The sequence below is a fragment of the Ursus arctos genome, unplaced genomic scaffold, assembly GCF_023065955.2.
Source record: "Ursus arctos isolate Adak ecotype North America unplaced genomic scaffold, UrsArc2.0 scaffold_7, whole genome shotgun sequence".
NCBI classification, from domain to species: Eukaryota; Metazoa; Chordata; class Mammalia; order Carnivora; family Ursidae; genus Ursus; species Ursus arctos.
Window position 1 is genome coordinate 26788823 of NW_026623089.1, and position 20288 is coordinate 26809110.

At 53.0% G+C, this 20288-nt stretch overlaps 2 protein-coding genes and 1 long non-coding RNA gene across 14 annotated transcripts in view; 1 reads left to right on the forward strand and 2 right to left on the reverse strand.

Moving 5' to 3' along the window:
- Nucleotides 1-129: 129 nt before the first annotated feature.
- On the reverse strand, nt 130-13778 carry SEMA4G (semaphorin 4G). Of its 5 annotated transcripts, none has more exons than XM_048218822.2 (16): nt 13690-13778; nt 10315-10794; nt 10120-10215; nt 9722-9784; nt 6677-6775; nt 6448-6541; nt 6183-6296; nt 5830-5999; nt 5586-5755; nt 5146-5290; nt 4791-5013; nt 4295-4410; nt 3996-4159; nt 3769-3830; nt 1337-2393; nt 130-1203 (listed from the first exon to the last, which is right to left on the reverse strand). In XM_048218822.2, the coding sequence occupies exons 2-15, from the start codon at nt 10318-10320 to the stop codon at nt 1564-1566; spliced, it is 2352 nt and encodes a 783-aa protein (XP_048074779.1). In that variant the 5' UTR covers nt 10321-10794; nt 13690-13778; the 3' UTR covers nt 130-1203; nt 1337-1563. The 5 variants fall into 5 exon arrangements, with proteins under 5 accessions (XP_048074779.1, XP_026349692.1, XP_044237979.1 ...); XM_026493907.4 differs by having other exon boundaries at nt 130-1207; XM_044382044.3 differs by having other exon boundaries at nt 130-1207; nt 5586-5674; nt 10067-10215.
- LOC123000746 (uncharacterized) overlaps nt 13068-20288 on the forward strand; it is a 44793-nt gene continuing 37572 nt past the window's right edge. For 2 of the 7 annotated variants that reach the window (XR_008958114.1, XR_008958113.1), the window contains exons 1-3: nt 13078-13576; nt 16460-16591; nt 17167-17244. This is a non-coding gene — a long non-coding RNA (uncharacterized LOC123000746). Of the gene's footprint in view, nt 13577-16069; nt 16333-16459; nt 16592-17166; nt 17245-20288 lie in introns of all 7 variants that reach the window. The other 5 variants (XR_008958109.1, XR_008958110.1, XR_008958112.1 and 2 more) reach the window with 5 other exon arrangements.
- SLF2 (SMC5-SMC6 complex localization factor 2) overlaps nt 18451-20288 on the reverse strand; it is a 45622-nt gene continuing 43784 nt past the window's right edge. For both annotated transcript variants that reach the window (XM_026493902.4, XM_026493901.4), the window contains exon 20: nt 18451-20288. This exon is cut by the window's right edge and continues 1503 nt beyond it. The gene's annotated coding sequence lies outside the window, so the exon portion shown is untranslated.

The following is a 20288-nucleotide window of genomic DNA, read 5'->3' on the forward strand; positions in this document are numbered from 1 at the left end:
TCCCAGCTTTCTCTGCAAATGGTTTTATGGGGAGCAGAGCCAACCCTGCAGCGCTGTTTCCGTAGGCTCAGAAGCCTGCCCCCTGGTGATCAGGGAAAGCCCGTCTAGACCAAGTGGAACACACATAGCTGTGGGGGAGAGAGGGTATTTATTAACCAACAGGAGGGGGAGGAGCTGAGCCCAGGCTCCCCACTCTGTCACATGCCTGTTCTGCCCACCTGGGTGGTGAGTGGGGGCATTCCTAAAGAAGTAGAGCCGTTCTCACAATAAATACATTCATTGTGGGGTGGAGGTGGGAGAGGTTGGGTGAAGGGCAGTAAAAATCCGTGGAGATTCCACGTTCTCAGCTACAAAAATAACAGTCATCCTCACCCAAGGGGAATGGGGGAGCTCAGTCAGGATTTGATTGTCCCATGTGGGCCTGGAGACTTCAGAGGCCCCTGGACCCTGAAAGTGCCCCGGTGAGGTAGGACAGGGATGGGAGCCAAGCATCCAAACTCCCAGCCTCTGCCCTTTGCATAGTTCCAAGAACGGGCTTCATGTGCCAGGTGAGACATCAGATCTCCTTCCCCTGCTCTGGTCTAGGGGTAGCAAATGCTTGGTCCCCAAAAGGGAGGCTGGCTCATTGCAGTGTTGGTCACCCGTCCTAGGGAAATGTCTGAGAGGACAGCTGAACGGGAGAGGGCTCTCCCTCTGAAATGTCCACGGACCAAACCCAGCAGACACAGGTCCGAGGCAGCAAAGGGAGGCTCAGAAATGCACGTGGAAATGTAAGCACATGTGTGTGAAGGGACATGCCTGGGGCTCTGTCACTCTTGAGAGTGACCAAGGGGGTGGGGAGGCTGACTCACGAGGGCTGCACATGAAGGAAGAAGAGGGGAATGACACAGTCTTACCTCCCCAGACTGGCCTGTTCCCAAGCTCTTGCCAAAGAGGTCAGCACATGAGGCTGGAACTAGGGGAGAGGACTAGATAGGATGGGACCCAAAGTCCAGGAGAGATGAAACACAAGAATGCACCAGGAGATGGGGGTGGGGGCCCTGCAGCCCAGCTGACTGACATTCATCCATGTGCACATGTGAATGTACGCAGGGCTCAGGTGGCTCTGGTGGCTGGCAGAAGTCTTGTCTGGTTTCGGGACCGTCCAGCACATAGGGCCATGCAGAGGATGGTGACATTGAGGTCATCTGGACCTGCAGAGCCCTGCCTGGGAGAAAGGAAGTGTTGGAGCAGACAGATGGGGGCAGGAGGATGGCATCCTCTCCTCCCAAGTGCTTGGGTTAAGGGAATAGGAACTGGAACTGGGTCTACAGACCAGTCCTGAGGGAGTACCCACCTCTGAGGAGCACCGGTTGGCCTGGGCTGCTCACAGATGGGTCTGTGGAGACTGAGGAGGGGGCTCTGGCTGGGCCTGATTCTGCCAGCCCTACAGGGACATCAAAAAGTTGGGGGAAGGGTCTGGAGTTGGGGGGGTGAAGGTAGAGTGGCCGTGTTGGGGAAGCAGCAGCCCAGCCCGGGGCAGACAGGCTGGCTTGGAAGAGCATTTGTCCGAGGAGGCTGGGCTCAGACAGAGCTCTCATCCAGGTGCTCCACGAGCTGCGTGTGTTTCCTCTTCTCCAGGATGCGGCTGAGCTCCTCGGCAAACGAGCAGGGCCCCGCCGGCACTCCATTGTTGCTCTGCCTCAGGAGCACGTAGCTGTTGCCGTTCATCCTGCGCAGCCGGCTGGGCAGAGCCACCAGCCCGTTGGTCAGCTCAGCCGGCGGGGGTGGGGGCGGCGGAGGCGGCGGGGCCGGGGCACCCTCCCCAGGGATGATTTGGAGGCAGCCACCGTCTAGTCCCCCGGGCCCCTCCCCATCATCACCCTCATCTTCCTCTCCAGGACACTGGCCTGAAACAGTCTGCAGCTGCACAGCAGAGCCCCCTGCCCGGCCAGCCCGACCCAGAGAGTATTTCCTTCGACGCCCTCGTCTGCCTCCCTGAAGACAGGCCACGTAGAGGAGGGAGGATGCGAGGATGAGGCAGAGGCCACCGAGCGCGGCAATGGCTAGCACGTAGAGCAGCCTCACGTCAGGCGCCAGCTGTGCTCCCGGCACGGCAGGGGCTTGTGGAGCTGGGGCGGGAGTGGCTGGCCTGACCGTGAGGCTGTAGGAGGCCAGCAGGGTGCGGAGGCCGTTCTCCTCGGCATAGCAGCCGTAGTTGCCACTGTGCTCAGGCTGTATGTCTGTCACCAGCAGCCCATCCACGCCCACGCGGTAGCCACGCTGCCCATCACTCAGGCCCACGCTCCCATTGAGCAGCCACAAGGCCCGCGCGAGGTTGGATGGCTGGTCACAGGGCAGGAGGACATCATCCCCTCGGAGCACAGAGCGGGTTTTCAGTGGTGGCGGTGGCCCTGGAGGGGGGTGAGAGACAGGAGGGGTCAGTGCTTGTCTGGCTCAGGGAGGGTATTGCAGAAGGCAGGCCGATGGTTCACCGTTAGTGTCCCCAGCACCAAGCACAGAATCTGGAAACACGGGACCACTGACCAAGCTCTCCTGCACCCATGCTCCCATGTCAGGCTCGCATCGGGCCTTCCCGGTTCTTTCAATTCCCGCTCTCTGCCAGTGATTTGTCATCTCTGAGCTTCACCTCTAGCGCAGAGTTCTCTCCTGACTGTCAGAGGCCTCTCAGGCATGGCACAGGAACTAAGGCCAAAGCCTCCCTCCCAAACCACACCAGGTCTTTCCCTTGAATTGTCGTCACGGTGAATGGCACCGCTAGCTACTCAGCTGCTTAAGTCAGAAAGAAACCTGGGAGTCTCCCTTGCCTCTCTCTCCCCTTCACCTCTGTATCTAACCCTCACCAAGACTGTGCTTCCCGAATCCTTCTCAGACCTGTTCACTTCTCTCCTTCCCCACCTGGGAAGCTGGCCCACTCTGGGCCCCATCTAATCCATTCTCCATGCAGCAGTGGGGAAACGTTTTAAAAACACCCTACTGATTATGCCGCTCCCCTGCCTCAACGTGGTCCCTGCCCACTTCTCCAGCCCCTTCTCAAACACACCAAGCTCATCTGCCCGCTGTTCCTTCTGCTTGGGTGTCACCCCCCTCCATGCCTGCACTGGTTCACTTGAAGAGCATGGCAGCGATGACAAGCACAAACTCCAGTCAGGCTGCTTGGGGTCAAGCTTGAATTCTGACCCTGCTACTTAATAGCTTATTAGCTTTGGGTAGTTTACTTATTCTCCCTGTACCTCAGAGAGACTGACCCTCATGGGGATGGGGCTCGTGGCGCCCGTCTCCCAGGAACGCTGTGAGAGTAAGTGAGATGGTGTGTGTTTGGTTAGCGCCTGTCACGAGGAAGGACTCAGCACGTGTCAGCTGTGGCTATTAGCTTTGGCTCTTCAGGCATCAGGTCCGTCATCTGATTTTCCTCAGGGAGTACCCATTATCCTTCAAGCCCTTGTCATAGTTGTAAAGTATTCCCTTTGTAACAAAAACCAATGAAAATAACTATTTGTGTGGTCATTTAATTGCCTATGCGCCCCCCCCCCTTGGCTATAAGCTCCAGAAGTGACGAAAGCTTCACATCTTGAGCCTGTCTCCTCATTTATGATTCTTTTAGGCCACAACTGTCTGTGAGGCACTCTGTGCCAAACTCTGCTGGGACGTCCTCGCCGCAAGCCCAAGACACAGCCGTTCAGACACACACATGCACAGGTAAATGACAGTAAACGTGGAGAGGACAGGCTGTGCAGCCAGGTCTACACATCCGTGAAGGTCACTTACCTGTGTCCCTGTTGCCTTCGCAGCCTCGGTTGCCTCTCTCCATGTCCTGGATCAGCGCTGTCCTGGATGCAGGAACGGGGGAACTGAGGTTTAGTTTTCCCCAGTGGCAGGTCCGTGAGGCTGTCACCAACATCCCCCACTTCCCCTACAGCTGGCAGGCCTTCCTCCTCCCCTCAGGCCCTGATTCCCTGCTCACATGGGACCTTCACCCCCCTACCACCTCTCACCTGCTACCCTGGGACCTGTTGAATATGGTGCAGGCATGGGTGCTGGGGTCCCAGCCACAGTAGGGGTCCCGGGCCAGGATGCAGTCGTAGCAGGAGCGGTAGCGGGAGCAGCTAGACAGGGGTAGCTGGATGACTCCACTGGGGGCCCCCACGTAGAGGCTATGCTGGGAGCCAGAGGGGAAAGCTGGTTGGCAACCCCTCCAACTCCCACCTACAGACACACACGGCCAGTGCCCAGCCACCCACCCCTTCCCCCTATTCTGGTAAGGCCATAGTGAGGGTCATGAGTCAGAGGCTACCTGCATTGGAGAGAGGACCAGATTTTCCACAGACTGGGGCTCCTTGAACACTTGCGTCTCTTCGATAATGTGCATCCCAGAGCCCAGTACCACAGCCTTGTGGATCCAGCCATCCGCTGGGGAGGACAGAGGGTCAGAAGCCAACAATGGGATCTGGGTTTGGGTCCCCCGCAATAGCCTAGTGGGGGCAGCTCGGGAGTCATGAGATCAGGGACAGGGTCCAGCCAGGAGCAGCGCCTCAACGCGGGGGGCTCTGGGCTGGTCATGGCAGACATTATTGGGTTCAGAAGCATGAGTGATCAGGGTCCAATATCACTGTGTTTGGTGACAGGAGTCAGCAGTTACCCAGAGCCAGTGGTCATCGGGGGCCAGTTCACTGAAGAATCAACATCAATGGTCACCAGGGTTTTGTGATCAAAAGTCATCCAGGGGATTAGCGTTCAACAAGGATCAAGGACTCAGCGGCCACAGGGCTGAGGCCAGGGGTCAGAAGTACCTGTGCCCAGAAAGAGCAGGTCATAGGTGGGCCCGGCAGGCGTGGTGACAGGTGTCCCTGTGAGGTGTGTATAGCGCACACCGCGCTTGAGCAGCAGGGGCCGTCCGCGTGAGGGCACCACGGGCCGAGCCATCAGTGGGTGCAACTTCACGAAGTCCAGGACCAGGGATGGCAAATCCTGGGATGAGTTGTAGCCGCGGGTGCGCAATGAATCTGTGATGCACTGGGGTGGGGGACAGAGGTGGCGAACCTCAGAAATCTGCCTGCCCGTCCCCCACCACCCCCAAGGCTAGATCCTTCTGCCCCTCCCAGGGGTTCTGTCTACCCAGCGCCGACCCCAGGCTTGGGCACTCACTGAGCCAGGCCGGGGCTCTGGCACCCCACCCTCATAGCGGCCCCAGCGCCGGGCACCATCCTGGTATTCCATGTAGGGACCTGCGAAGACAGCCTGCACCTCGGCCAGGTCGTAGCGGCAGATGGCTGAGGCCTCTAGGGTCTTCCTAGGAAGGGACATAGGGGTGGGGGCTGAGCCACACGGCGTGGAGCCTGCCCCCCTGCCACCTGCCCAGCCTGGAGCTCGCTGTTACCCTGGCCGAGCCCAGCTCTAGGCCTCAGGGCCTCTCCTAAGGGTCAGTAAGCCACTGTGGCCTCTGGCCCCAGGCTAGCTGGGTGTACCTGAAATTCTCTCTCTGCAGCCAGCCTCCCCACAAGGGATCCTATCATATCCTCACTGACCTCTGCTCCAGCCCCCATGCTGTCCCCAGTTCCGCATCTCCCCACTGTCCCTGCACTGACCACTGTGTGGTCAGCGTGAAGGCTGCATAAAAGTGCGTGCGGGCTGAGGCATCCGCGTCCAGGCTGCAGACAGCACGGAGCATCTCATACTGCGGAATGTGGCAGATGAGACGCGCCTTTAGGAAGGAGGTCCACTTCTTCTGCAAGATCTTCTTTCCTCCCAGGTCTCCCTGGGGAGGTAGGGGCACGGGGTCAGGGTCAGGGTCAGCTTCTACACTCTTGCCCTGAACTTGGTCCTACTCACCTTGCACACACGGGCCACACGGGCCACACGGTGGCTGTTGCGGCTCTGAGCAAAGCTGTTGGGGCCCTCATCAGTGGCACGCTCCGTGAAGAAGTAGTAAACCTTGTCATCGTCACCCACTGCGCTGGCCTCGCTCTCCCGCACCAGGACAGAGAACACAAACTCAGCATCTGTGGGTTGGGCAGTTCAAGTGGGCTCTGAGACAGGCTGGGGATCCCCTCCGCCCTACCCCTCACTCAGCGACACACAGGAAGAGACAGCTTCACCTGGGAATCTAGGGATGGGATGGTCAACGGCCCAAGGGAGTAAAGATGTCCCCTGCCCCCCATCACCCTGGGCCTCATCCTCCTGACCGTTGAGCCAGTGCATCGGGGCCTCCTCGGTCCTCAGGGAGTGCGGGTGGCGGCTGCGGCGGATGTCAGGGATGCTCCGGAATTCATACCGTGTGGCTGTGTAGAGGCCGCCATCTGCAGCAGACACAGGCCAAGCATGACAGACATGTCAGAGACAACAAGGCGCATAACACACACGGGTGGCAAGTCATAGCAACAAGATTCATGTCCCACGGACAGCATGCTGGTGGATGAGGGGCTGGGGTGGGGAGGAGAGCATGTTCACCGATGATGAGGCCTGTGAAGCCACGGGCGGGGTCGTAAGGACACTTCTCCTTCCCCTCTTCAAAGCTTGTTGGCAAGGTAAAGGCCTCAGCATCCTGGGGGAACATGGGGCCAGAAGTCAGTGGTCTTGATAGGCAGGGCTTGTGGTCCAAGGTCAGACCAGCCCGGGGCCACGGACCAGGGGCCAGGAGCCTGGGACCAGCAAGCAGGGCTGGGGCAGGCATACTCACAATGGCTGCACAGAGGGGCTGGAAGGCATGAGTCCCGCAGGCATAGAAGTGGGTGGCGTTGAGCCGCTGAAGGAATCGCACGTGGTTGAAGCACTCTGTCTGTTGGGTAAGTGGGGGAGGACTGTGAGCTCCCAGCCTGCTTAGAGGCCTTTTCCATTAAGCAATCCAGCTTTGTCGTCCAGCTCTTGCCCCCACCCATGGGACGTGGTTCTTTTGGAGATCCCAGTGGGCCTGCTCACAGAATACTCCCGGGAACTCACTGTCCTTTGGCCTCCCAGGGGCATGACCCCTCTTCTTGCTTCTCTCTCACTGTTAGGATTACCTGAAACACTTTGCCAGCTTCTCCTGCATTTCCTCCAGTCCCCTGCATCCCCAGTTCTGGGGTCCCCAGGGCTCCCACCACCCTGAGATGCTTCTCTCAAATCTCCTTCTCAGCAGTGCCCCCCTGTCCTGGAGCCCCCACACGCCCTTTGGGGTGACACTACCAGATCTATCCCCAGGCTCTGGCCCTCCCTCCACCTGATAGCCCACGGACACATCAAATTCACCTCATCACAAACCAAGCTCATTCCCTCTGCCCTCACCAGCATCTTCCCTCCTAAACCTGTTCATCCGGTCTTTCCCACCTCACTTCATCCATCCATCCTATTACTCAGTCCAGATACCAGGAGTCAGCCTTGCTGCCTCCTGCTCTCTCACCCCCTCATGTTCAGTCCTTCTCCAGGATTCTTTGTCGTAAGTGTCTCCTGACATGGTCCACTTCCCCTCCACCTCCACCACCCTAGTCCATGTTACCGCTGTCGCCTCTTTCCCGGACAAATGTACAGACTGCCTGACTGTTCTCCCAAGCCTCTGCCACTCTATAAAAGCGACTTATTTATTCAGTGAATGAGGGATACATGTACGCAGTGTAAAATTCAAAAGGTACAAAGGGATATGTTGTAAACAGAGCATCTCCTTTTATCCCTGTTGTCTTCAAAGGGGACTGCTTTTACCATTGTCGGCAGTCTCCTTCCAGAAATATTCTACCAATCAGCAACCTCTGGCAACCCACTTTCCAAGGCATATTTTAAAAATGTAAACCAAATCATGTCACTGCTGTATTTAAAGAAACTTTGGTGGCTCACCAGAGTCCTGAAATGGGGTCCCACCACTCTTGTCCCTGCATAATAGGGCTCTGCCCCTTCCTCACCCCCTCCAGCCACACTGCTCTTTGCCCATTCAATGCCCTAAGCGGAGGCCCTCTTGACTTCTTTGCCTTGTTAATGATTCCTCCTCCTGCCTCTTTGTCTCATCCCATTCCCTCCCTCAGTGTATGTGTCTCTCCTCTCCACTAGCCTGCTCGGGACTCCCTCCTCTGACCCCCATGATGCTCCCAACCCCTATTGCCTTTCCTGGCTCCAGACTCACTCTATTTTAATCCATCTAGTGCTTGGGGCTGGATTAATATTCCTCTCGTAGTGTTTCCCCAAGATGTTTACTTAAAAAAAGGGGGGTGAAGGAGGAATTCTGTGGTCAAATAAGTTGGAAACCATGGCTAAAACTTGCCTTTCCAGGGGACTTTTTGGAGCCTTAAGGATGTTGCTATGCATTGTGGGACTGAGCATACAGCACTTCCCAAACTCATGTGACCATTAAACCCTTCTTTTGAAAATCAGTGTTCCTCAGAACCTGCTCTGGGGCGTGTTCTCCTAAAGCCTTGCTCCCTGAAGTGTGGCTTGGGAACCAGCAGCATCAGTTTCTTCTGGTAGCTTGTTAGAATTGCTGAATCTTCGGCCCTTTCCCAGGCTTACTGAGTTAGCATCTGCATTTATAACATACCCAGGGGCTTCCTGTGCACACTAAAGTTTGAGTCTGTGAAGTACCGAATGGTGAGGGTGTCCATTGTCACGAATAAAACCCCTCCCCCCAGCTGGGCACTCACAGTGCTCTGTGACCTGGGCTCCACTTGCCTCACCAGCCCCACTTTCCACCCATGCTGCGTGCTGTACCAGCAGGCACCTTTGATGGAGTCTCTTAGAGGTGCCTCTTTAAAGATTTATTTATTTTAGAGAGAGAGAGCATGAGCGGGTGGAGGGGCAGAGGGAGAGGGGAAGCGGACTCTCCGCTGAGCGGGAGCCCCAGGAACCAGAGGGGCCCGAGGTCAGTGGGGAGCCCGATGCAGGGCTTCATCCCACGACCCTGAGATCATGACCTGAGCTGAAACCAAGAGTCCGACAATCAACCAACTGAGCCACCCAGGTGCCCCTAGAGGTGTCTCTTTAAACACAGCTATCCCAGCACCACCCCAGACCCACTGAATCAGAATCCTTGGGCCAGGGAACGTGTTTTGTCTTCCCTCCCCTTCCCTTCCCTTCCCTCCCCTTCCCTTCCCTTCCCTTCCCTTCCCTTCCCTTCCCTTCCCTTCCCTTCCTCTTTTCTTTTTTTTTTTCTTCTTTTCTTTAAAGTAAGCTCTATGCCCAATGTGGGGCTTGAACTGAAGCCTCCAAGATCAAGAGTTGCATGCTCTACTGCCTGAGTCAGCCAGGCGCCCCTGGGGATGCGCATTCTTAAGAAGCTCTCCAGATGGATCTGTTCCATAGCCAGACAGGGGACCCCTGCAGACACCCTGTTCTTTAGCCAGAAAGAGTGGCAATTCACTACCACCCCTCCATGGTATACCGGGTACCTGAGTGATTCCTTGACCAAACCTCATTTTTTACATCGGCAAAATGGAGGATAAAACTACTTCATGGGGTTATTTTAGAATTAGGAGAGATAACAGCTAAGTCAGCAGTTACTAGAGATTACTTATTGCTCTCATGATTACTATTCGGGAGCCCAGAAGAGATTAAGATGCCACTACAGGCCAACCTGGAGGTCACCAGATGTTTGGCTTAGAAGTGCTGCACCTGGGGCCTGCCACTCCAGCTACACTCACATGTTTGTTGTGGTTGCTGCAACTGACTGGCTGATCCATACCTCTCCATCTGTGTCCCCACCAACCCTGACGTCCCCAAATGAAGAGGAGAAGGAAAGGAGCTGGGGACAGGGCAGACCACATACCTGGTTGTTTTTCCCTTTCTGATGACATTTGCTTTGCATCTCTGGGGAGGCCTCCCAGCGGATCTGGAGACGGGGAAAGCGCATGGGCTGATGTGCTGACCCCAGTACCCTTGTCTTTCACCATTATCCATGGGACCAGGTGACAGGACCGTAGGAAACAGGGGAAACTGGGGCACAGGCCGTTTCAGGAGTGGCATTGGATGCTAAAGGAGACTTGGCTTGGGAAGGGCAGTGCTATCTGACCACAGGGCTACAGAAGGCTGGCAGGGCTTCCAGGAAATTGAGGTCCCAGGGAGCTGGATAAAGCTGGAGACCTTCTGGGTGCTCCAGGTTCTAGGGGCTAACCTCTTTGTGAGCCCCATCTCCTATGTCACGGGCATTGAGAGAGAACAGGGCACCTCGGGCTCCAACCAGCAGTCTTGCGGAGGACTCCTCCAGTAGCAGTGTTGAGTAGTTCTGGGCTTGACCCTTGAAGTGCCGGGTCCTGGAGAGCTCTGGGGAGAGTAGGAGCAGTGAGCCCAGCCCTGGGGCTGCCTCTCTACTCTCAGACCTGGCTCCTGCTGCCTTTCAAAGTAGGGGGGGGGGGGTCTAACCTTCATAGGGGATGGTCATCCGCGGGGTGGCATCTAGTTCTCTGGATGGTCTCCGCAGTGAGGGTCCAGGGACTGCAGTTGCTGTGAGGAAGCCCAGGAAGAGGGGCCAGAGCCTCCCCCACATTTTCCTGGGGAGTTCCAGACCAGTAAGACCCCCAAGGGGAGCCAGGGCCAGAGTCACAGGGGATGATGGGAAGAACAGTCACAGGGGTCAAGGTCCAGAGAGGTCACTTGGAAGGTCAGGGGTCATGGGGCCAGGGAGGGTCCTGGAATCGAGGGGACATGGAATCACAGGGTTGTGTTGCCATGGAATCCCAGGTTAGAGGTCAGAGGGAGGGATGGAGCACACACAGCCTTTCTGCATCAAATACAAACTCCATGGAGGGAGGGAGTTGTAGGGTCATAGAGGGGTTGTAGGTCACTGATGGGGTCACCCTGCCCCGACAGAAGGACTAGTTCTGGTTCTCTGAGGTCCGTTTTCTAAAGAAAAAACAGGAAAAAAAGCTCTTTGATCTGTGTGTGGGTAGAAGGTAGATGGCATTATCCCCAGACTTCAGGGGTCACTGGTGGGAGGAGGCCCACAGAATCCCATGTCAGGATCAGCTCACTGTCACTCTGTCCACCTCTCTGCTCTGACAAGTTGGGCAGAACTTGCCCTCCTTACAAGACCCTAGACTCCTCCCAGACCAAACCCAACGTAATGGCCCTCCTCTGACCAAGTTGGAAGCTAAGCTAGGCTTCCATCTCGACTGGAGCTCCATTTCAGGGAGAATGCCTTCTCCTACCAACAATGAGACCAAACTTGGGGCAGCAGCTGCCCTGGCTGCCTGCGGGGGTGCCCTATGCAAGAAGGCTTGGACAGAGACATTTAATGGGCCTTTGTTTATTTTGTCCTGTTTTCCCTTTGTTTTTTCTTTTCCCTGGCCTGAGAGCTCCCTCTGGAATTTCTCTTTAATTAGACACTTCTCCTCCTCAGCATTCCTCTCCGAGGGGGTGCACATCTGTACTCTGCCCATGCGAGTCTGTACTGCACCCTCTGGCTAGGCATCTGTGCGTGCCCCTACCTGCAAACAGGCACTCATAGACATGGGGGGGGGGGTTGGTATCTGGGCCCCCCTGGCTGCACGAGTGTAAAGTCTGTGCCGGAGGTTAGTGTGCAAGACCAGTTGAGACATAAGCAACATGGAAAAGGCGGATGATGAGACCCCTGAGTTCTTGGCCGCCTCCCCTGGCACATCTTGAAGACTATTCCCATACCTGGACCCTCAAGCCAACCAGCTGGGGATGGGGTGGAAGTAGGTGGCAGGCCTTCTGTGACACCCTGTAATAGGCCTGATCTCTGAGGTGGCTCTTGAAAGCTTCCTTGGCTGGGCTGGGTGTGAAGGAAGCCTGACCCACCCAATCTCATCAGACACCCACAGACAGGGCCACAGGGGCCACTGGCCTCTCCCCTCCTTTCCAGGTCAAATATTAACTATGTGGCCTTGAAGAGAGGGGAAGGACCAGGAACTGGCCAGAGGGAGAACAGAAATTTGGAGTATTTATTTAAGAGGTAAAGGTCAGCATTGTAGTGATCAGAGCCCAGAGGGGGAGAATGTAGTATGAGTGGAGAGAAGAGGGTCCTTGGACAACAGAAAGGGCATCAGCTCCTCATTTGGGGGCTGGGCAGCAGGAAGTCCCAGGCAAACTGCCCATGCCCCACCTCTACTGGAGGCACACCTGTTTACCTTTGGGGCCTCCTATTTGCTTAGTGCAGAAGCAGGGGGAGCCCTACAGCTGCGGTATCAGTCCCTAGGATTGGACAGGAGAAACACACCCCAGGTCAGAGGAACCACTCAGAGTGTGGTTCATGGCAAAAGACACATAATCCGAAAGGGGTGATGTGCATGCAATAGGTGCACACACATATGTTCACAGAAGGGCTGTGAACACGTGGCCTCACAGGAGAGTCATGCAAACATACATTCACAGGGAAGTTTGTGCATGCATATGTTCATTTAAAGGGCCTGCCAGATGTGTTCATACACACTGACAAATAAGGTTGTATTCACATGCATTCATTCAGCAGGTCACACAGCCTCAGAGATTGACAAGGAAGGTTATAAACCCACACATGTGCCTATGAAGGATTGTACACCTATTCACAGAAAGGTCCAGCACATGCACACATATGTGTAGGGACATGCACACAAACCCACCAATACAGTAGATCAGGCATGTTCATGTTCACAGAAGGGTCAAGTAAATGTGTGTTCACACAGTACTCAAACACACAATTACATGTTTGCAGAGACAAGCGCATGTACAAACAGGGGTCCAGTTCTCACTGCAGGCTTGGAGGCTGCCAGTATCCACGGAGGTGCAGAGCCAACTCTCCCTCCCTTCCTGAAGGTCCCAATTTTAAGGCCAGATTCTAAGTGTGTATGTAGTGATGTGGGGAGGTGTCTGACCTCAGATGCTCAGATGGGTTGGGCCTCTCCGCAAAGGAGGGAGGGGGTACCTAACCCAGGCGGAAGGAGGCCCCTAGCTTTAGCAAAGGAAAGATGGAATGGAACGTGTAACTTAGCGCTGCTCTACTCCGATGTATATACTGCTGTTCTAAATGTGGGAGTTGGGCAAGGGCTCTTAGCCCCCATTTAACCTGTTGGGAGGGAGGGCGGGGCTAAACGGGGGGCGGAGCTGCTGCCCTCCCTCCCCCGGTGGCCACAAGGCTTCAAGGTCTCCAGTCCACACCCCACACTCCACCCCCCAGTTCCACAGTTTGGGTTCCTCCCCAGGGCCAGCCCCCTGAACTCTGGTCACCTTCCGACTATTAGATCCTAGGGCTGAAGAAACTGAGGAGAGGAGACAACCCCTCCCCCCAAAACAGGATCGATGTTGGATTAGCAGGCTCTCGACCTTCATCCCGGATGTCCATCTGCTTAGTGTAGGCGGCATCCCCCTCTGCCCAGTAGGATGGCCGTCTCTTCTGGCCTGAGAGCCCCTCCCTCGATAGCCTCTCCGTCCACCATCCTGGACAGTCCGCGGGTCTTCGCTCTCCTCAGATCTAATCTGTCTCTACGCTGCAGCTCGAGGACAAGCTCTCCTTCGATCCCGCCGGACGCCAGGAGACGTGACCCAGATCCCAGGGAACACTGTTCGCCACGCGGGTCCCCGCCCCGCGCCGGTCCCCGACTCCGCGGTGGCGGGTCTGCGCCCAGCACGGCCCGAGGCCTGGCCCGCGCCCCTCCAGAGCCTTTATGCGGGACCGGGAGACTTGGCGGTGAGAAAGGCCTGGCCCAGCTTGGAGGGTGGAATGGACGTGGGGAAGGCCAGGCCTGGCCTCCGCCCCCCGGCCCAGGCCCCGCCACCGCCCGCACTCCCTGCCTTTCTCACCTTTGCGCTCGGATCCCCGGCCATAGAGACGGCGACGCGCTGCTCCACGGCCACACAGCACAAGCTGCGGGAGGAAGGGGCCGCGGCCGGAGGCGGGGCGGGGGTGGAGGCGGAGCCGGGGGTGGGGTGGAGGCGGAGCCGGGGGTGGGGCGGGGGCTGGAAGGCGGGGCCAGGGAGGCGGGGCGGACTGGGTGGGGTGCAGGGAAGGGCGCCGCTTTCTTCTTTCGTGCCCCCCTCCCCCCCCCCACACACAAAATAGAGAAGGTTTGAGGCCAAGGCTTCCACCGCCTCCGGGCATCTGGCGTCCTCCGCCCCTAAGGGCCGTGGCCCCCGTATCGCCCCCTGGTGGTGGCCTCATCACGCCGTGCGCTTTCGATGGGCTTAAAGCCCACCTTCCCTTCCCTCTAGCCCTAGGACCCGTCCGACTTGCCTACTGCTGGGGACTTACAAACCTGTCCTCTGGGGGCTTAACTTTCCGACGGCCCTCTGACCTGTCCTCTAATCTGGACCTCACTTCTGCGCTCCTGCCACCCTCTTCTGCTCTCTGCCTAGGGTGCAGTGGGCCACATCAGGTGGAGGGCCAAGCGTTGGGGCAGCTCTGAACCCAGAACAGGGTCTGGATTCCCAGCTCAAGAGCCTCCAGCCGCTTGGTCCTTCAGCTTGAAGTCCGAGTGGGTCGGGCTTGGAGGGATGAAGTAATGGTCCGACCAGAAGTTCACAGAGACAATACTGTTTTTCTGGATAAATAAGCCACAATAGTTTGCACTTGTCCACTCAATCAAACCTTATAGTAACTGGGGTTTACCTCCTCAGGGACTGGGTCACTCAGATAACTGCCTTCCCTTCCAGCTCACGTGGAACATCATTCTCACTCCAGGTCTTCCAGTGAACTCTCCCCATAGGCAATCAGATATCCGGTCCCTCCAAGGCTCAATCACCTCACCTAGCAGCAATCTAGGAAGACCCCCTCAGAATCAACTCCTCAATCAGGGGAGGTCCAGGATGGTCCTCCCATGCAACCTGTGGTGCCGCAGTTTCCCAGCAACTCAGGCTATACCTTCACCTCATGGCCTGTTAAAGACCCCTCTAGGGTTTGAATCAAACCGGGCTCCTGCCATGACCTGGCCTGAGCCTCCCCCTGCCTCATGCATGACAGTACTGTAATGGGCCCAAGAGCAGGACTAAAATGATGAAGGCCGCAGGGACATAGGTAACTCACTCTTGCAAGTGCCTGGGAGTCTGAGCTCTGGAGAGGCAGAGGGTAGGAGAACAGGCAGATGCACACTGGCGTGAAGGAGGGTGAACAAGATTCAAATGGCTCTGTCATTATTGAACTAAAAGGACCCTGGGAAAGACATGTCATCTCTCTTTCCTGAATTCCCCAAAGCTTAGCTTGGCACTTCATCATATACAGTCTCGTAGTTTGGGCTGCTGTGTGACTGCAGATCGCTAGACAGCAGGGCCCACGCTACACTTCCACCTCCCCCAGCACTCTGTAAATAGGATGTGTGTGTATGTGGAGGGGGAGGTCGCTGGGGAGAAACGCTTATGTTCAAGTGTACACACACTCTTACAGAGACTATGCAGCTTCCTTTTACAAACTGTACCCTCTTTCTATCCTGAGGGATTAATAGCCCCATTTTATAGATGAGAAAACAGGCTCTAAGAGGTTAAGTAACTGGCCTTGAAATTCATTCTTGTGTTTAGAGAGAGGATATAATCAGTCCTGGAAAAGCCTGAGAAGAGGGAAACAGGGTAAACCTGAAGGGGAATTATCAAAGGCATAAATGTGCAAGTTTGTGTACAGGCATGTATTGGAGGAGTGAGGAGGTAGAAAGGAAGGGGTGTGAAAGAGAAAAGTGAGTTTAATGTGATGAGATGGGAGGGTTCCTATTGGAAATAGAAGGGAAAAGTCAGCAAATAGTTTGGGAGAGACCACAGAAAAAAATCCTTATAGATGAAGGAAGTCCATACTGGGAAGCCCAGGAAAGACATGGCTAAGAAAAATAAATCTGCAGTCCTGTGGGAAAGTGGGTTGGGGGGGTGACAGCGGAGGGAAGGCAGGAGACTGCTAGCCCCGCAGTACCAGAAAGGAGAGAGATTAGACTGCAGGGGCCCAGTGGGCTAAAGGACACAGCTGCTCTGTTCTCACAGGACTCCCAGTGCCGACTTCAGGTAGCTATATGATCTGCTAGTAGGTTTAGCATCCCACTCGCGCCTACACTCTGTGAGGCAAGCCTTTCTCCTCAACGGTGCCCTGACGGCAGACTCAGAACCTCACACATTTCAAATGAACAAAATGTGTAAATTACAATACGGAGTTCCAGCCTGGCACTTGCAAAACTGTAGCTGAGCAGTTATCTATGTATCTCTAATACAGATTCGATCACAATCCACTTCTCTCTGGTGTCCTCCCACTTGAGTCTCTGAACCGAATGAAATGATCAGATGGGATGGCAATTAATGGAACTTTCTATAGGAAGCCCCTCTGACTGACAACGCTCTTTTCTGCAAATCAAGCTGATAAAATATGAATGAGGGGAATACTGACAGTGGAAGAGACTCAAAATCAAAGCAAGAAATGAATCCTAACCTAGCCACGAGTTTGTGTCCTGGGACACAGGCAGAGCATTCTTTGAGCAGGTTTGTTACTCATCCTTAAAGTCACTACCCTGGCTGCTTCACAGGGCAGCTAGGAGAGGATCCCATATGAAACCTTCTGGTGTTATTCACAAGCACAGAACATAAAACGTGGTTTTGTTTTTGCTAGGCTCTTCTCCCCAAGTCCGCCGCTGTTCTAAGAAAATGGCTGCTGTTCTAAGCCACCTATACACCAGCGTTTGGCTCCAGGCTTCGCACAGAGCAGTTACTCACTGTATAGCAGGGATCCTAGGTGAAGGGGGTAGGTATGAACTCCTGAAACTTGAGCAGAGGTTCCCTGAGGCAAAGAACTCTGGCCTAGTCAGGTTGTCCTGCTTCCTGTTCACTGTGGCAGCATTTCTGTTCCTGCTTTGCCATCTCCACCTTTGGTTTCCCAGCACTCTCCCTTTGGGTGGCGTGATCTTTATTTGGGCCAAATATACAGCTGAGGCGCTTCTTCAGTAGGGACTGTCACCAGGGAACCAATGCTGTAGTCTCACTGTTCCACTGTGCCTCAGAAGCCTGTTTTGCCTGTTAAGTTTTCCTCCCAGCCAGTTGTCTTGGAGTCAGACCCAAAGCTGGGCCTTCTGGTTTGCCCTCTCTTGACTCCAGCCTGGGAAATGGTTAGCAAGGAAAAGGGAGTGTCAGGACATGTCGACAAATGATGAAAAATCACCACCCCCCTCCACTTCTCAGCTTTAGCATGCTGAGTCCTAAAAAAGCCACAAACTTATATATACATATCCACATATATGTGTGTGTGTGTATATATATATATATATATATATATATATATATATATTTTTTTTTTTTTTTTTTTTTTTTTTTTTTTACCAGTAGAGTCAGAGCTGGACAGAGAAGCCTCTGGAGCTGCCTGTCAGAAGGAAGAGAGCACACCCACACTACAATTTTAAGGTATGGGTTGCTTAGATGTCAGTGAACTCCCAAGTGCCTTATGTTGGCTTATTTAAGTACTCTGTACATCCAACATGGGGCTCAAACTCACGAGTAGCATGCTCCACTAACCAAGCCAGCCAGTCAGGTGCCCCTCCTTAAGTTCAATTTTAACTGTTACCTGAGAAGAGCTTCAAATTAGAGCTAAATAGTAATAGCTAGCATATATGCCAGGCACCTTACTAAGTACTTTTCATGCATTAGCTCACTTAATCCTTATAAGCTCTGAGTTAGACAATATTATGATTCTCCTCAACAGATGAAGAAACTAAGGTTCAGACAGGTTAAGTAACTTGCCAAAGATCAAACGGTTGGTATGGTCAATCTGGGATCTGAGGTCTGGACTAGGTCAAGGTCAAGGCCCTTAACTTGCACAAGGCTATGCTGCCAGCATCCCAGTACTCAAGGCAATGTCTTTGCTTTTGTCTGGCTGTTACTCCCCCACCCCTCTAACCCAGTCAGAAAAATGCTCACAAGTGGTCTTCTCCAAACCAGCCTGTCAGAAGAGGAGAAATACTGGCATGGTTCTAGAACCTCCTCTGACAACCATGCCTAGCCCTTCTATGAGCTCATAATAGTTTCTCCTGTGAGGAGTTGTCAACCTATGTCTCCCCTCAGCTGGCATGTGCACAGCTGTATCTGCCTGGTAGGTCGGAGGTGGTCCTAAGCCCTGCCTCTGCATCATATGGTTTCCCCTTTCTTTGACCTGGGCTCTAGAAAAATGGAGCCAGGCCAAAGGGATTCCTTTCCAGTCCTGTTTAGCCAATAACAAAGTATTTTCACCTGGATACCAGAAGGTACAATTCATGAGAGCTGTCTGTGTTGTTCACCACTGAATCCTCAGAAGAATGCCTAGCATGTAGTAGGTAGGCAATAATTGTTGAATCAACTGAGTGAATGAGGTAATGTAAGAATGAGATTACTGAATTGCTGACTGCAAATTATGCAGCAAATTATTAAGTGGGTTACATAAAAGTGAACTGTGTACACCTACAGCTTTATGTATTCCAAAAACAGGAGACATTAAGCCAAAAAACCAGACTGAAGAATCCAAAGCAAGAGGAAAAAAGAATCCATTTAAAAACTAGGGGACGGGACAGGGAAGAAACAGGACATTCCAGATACTTAACCACCCCCCACTCCCAAACAAATATTACCAAACACATGTTCAAACTGAGAAAAAGCATTTTTAATAACACACACATACATTCATGGGACTTTAAACAAGATGTAGTAAAAAATCTTAAAAAAAAAAAAAAAAAAAGGAAAGGAAAGAGAAATCTGCATTTACTTGTAAACAGCCTAAGAGCTGGTGGAGGAACTGGCTGACAGGACTGCCCGGGGAAAACAGATGCACAGGTAACGAGGTGCACCAACACTGCAAGTGAGTAAGAAATCACCACAGATCATGCTCTACGTGCCCAGCCACCACTACCCTAATCTTGCCTCCTTAGAGACAAACCAGGACAGTCTCTTCCTAATTTTCCAACTCAGTCACTTGTTACTAGGTCACCTCTTAAATTTTTTATTTTTAAATTTAAAAATTACCCTTGGTTTAAAGACTCCACGCATCATTACTGGCCAGTCCCCACCAACTATACTTGTTTGGACAGAAATAAAAATGCAAATGCTCCTGACTGAGCCTGGATGACTACACGCCTTTTTCTTTTACATTTGGGGAGATTTCATGTGAAGTCGAAAGCAAGCTATTATTTGTACTTCAAAACAAAACCAAAATGCCAACCTTCCAAAAGGTGACAAAGGCACCATTGCCATCAGAAGATAGACAGGAAATGTACAAATGCTGTTACTTTACTGCTACATAGATGCGTTTTGTGCATGGAGAGCCTCTTAACATGATATAACTAAAAGAATTATATTTTCCGATAACAAGAAAAGCAGTTTAGAAAAGGCAAACAGTTACACACAAAAGCATAAACACTTACAAGTACCTTAATTTTCAGCTTGCAATAAGGGTAATAAGTTTGACATACATATCCAGAAAATTAGACAAGGTTATTTTTGGCACAGTAATACTGCCAAACACACCACCACTCAGTGCAAGCTTTGTTTGCCAAGTCCCAAAAGTGGCCTGACATTTTCTGTGCAATGAACATTTTCTCCCCCCACTACCATCCCATTCGCTGGGCAACAACAGCAGGAGGGAGACAGAACATGGGGACTCAGAGGGAGAAGGATAATACTTGATTTGGGAGAAAAGTCAGGGGCTACTTGTGCTAAAAGAGAATCATCACAGAATTTGTATGAGAACCCAATGCAAATACTGACTGGAGTATGACCTGGAGACGGAGACATCTACCAGAGTCATATATACAAGGGCTCAAACTGATGTCTGGCCATTTGTAAAGGGACAGATGAAGTATTTTTCTCTATTGAAGAAAGACAATTAAAAATAGAGACTTTTCTTATTGGAACTGCTAAATAAAAATGTATCAAAGTGGTTTTAAATTTGATGAGCAGTTATCTGTTGAAACTGCAGTACAAAAGGGTCACTTAAAAAAAAACCTGAATAACCCACTTGTCCCCCCGTCAATGTACACGATTAGAAAATATTTACACACTGTAATTACAAGCAATATAAGCAGTATTTTATACTTTGAGATTTTGTACACTTTACACAATGCAAAATGAGAAAAATATGAACACTTATAAAATTACACACAAATAATGTATCTACAAAGTATTAAATTACAAAGAGTGAAAGCCCCCATTGTTGGGCAGATAGATGCCAGAGTTTCAAGCTTCTGTCAAGTAGAACTCTTTGTATCTATCTCATTAACCATAAGTGGCATTTTCTAATAATACCCTTGAGAGGTAGTATCAAGATAATAATATTCTTACCAGTAAACTCAACACAGAATAAAACTTTTGTTGGTCTGACTCCTGGAGCCTCATTCAGTCAGGGTTCTTGGGATTGGATTTACTTAGTCTTCCCTATAAAATCTCTAACTGCTCAATGCTTGACATGGGCTCAAACATTACTT

Coding starts and splice junctions, on each gene's coding strand:
- SEMA4G (XM_026493906.4), bottom strand. CDS start 10,438: ATGTGGGGGAGGCTCTGGCCCCTCTTCCTGGGCTTCCTCACAGCAACT. Junction 5,756..5,829: donor GTGTGGCCCGTGTGTGCAAG/GTGAGTAGGACC, acceptor CTACCTCCCCAG/GGAGACCTGGGAGGAAAGAA. Junction 5,014..5,145: donor CAGAGCCCCGGCCTGGCTCA/GTGAGTGCCCAA, acceptor CCCCCACCCCAG/TGCATCACAGATTCATTGCG.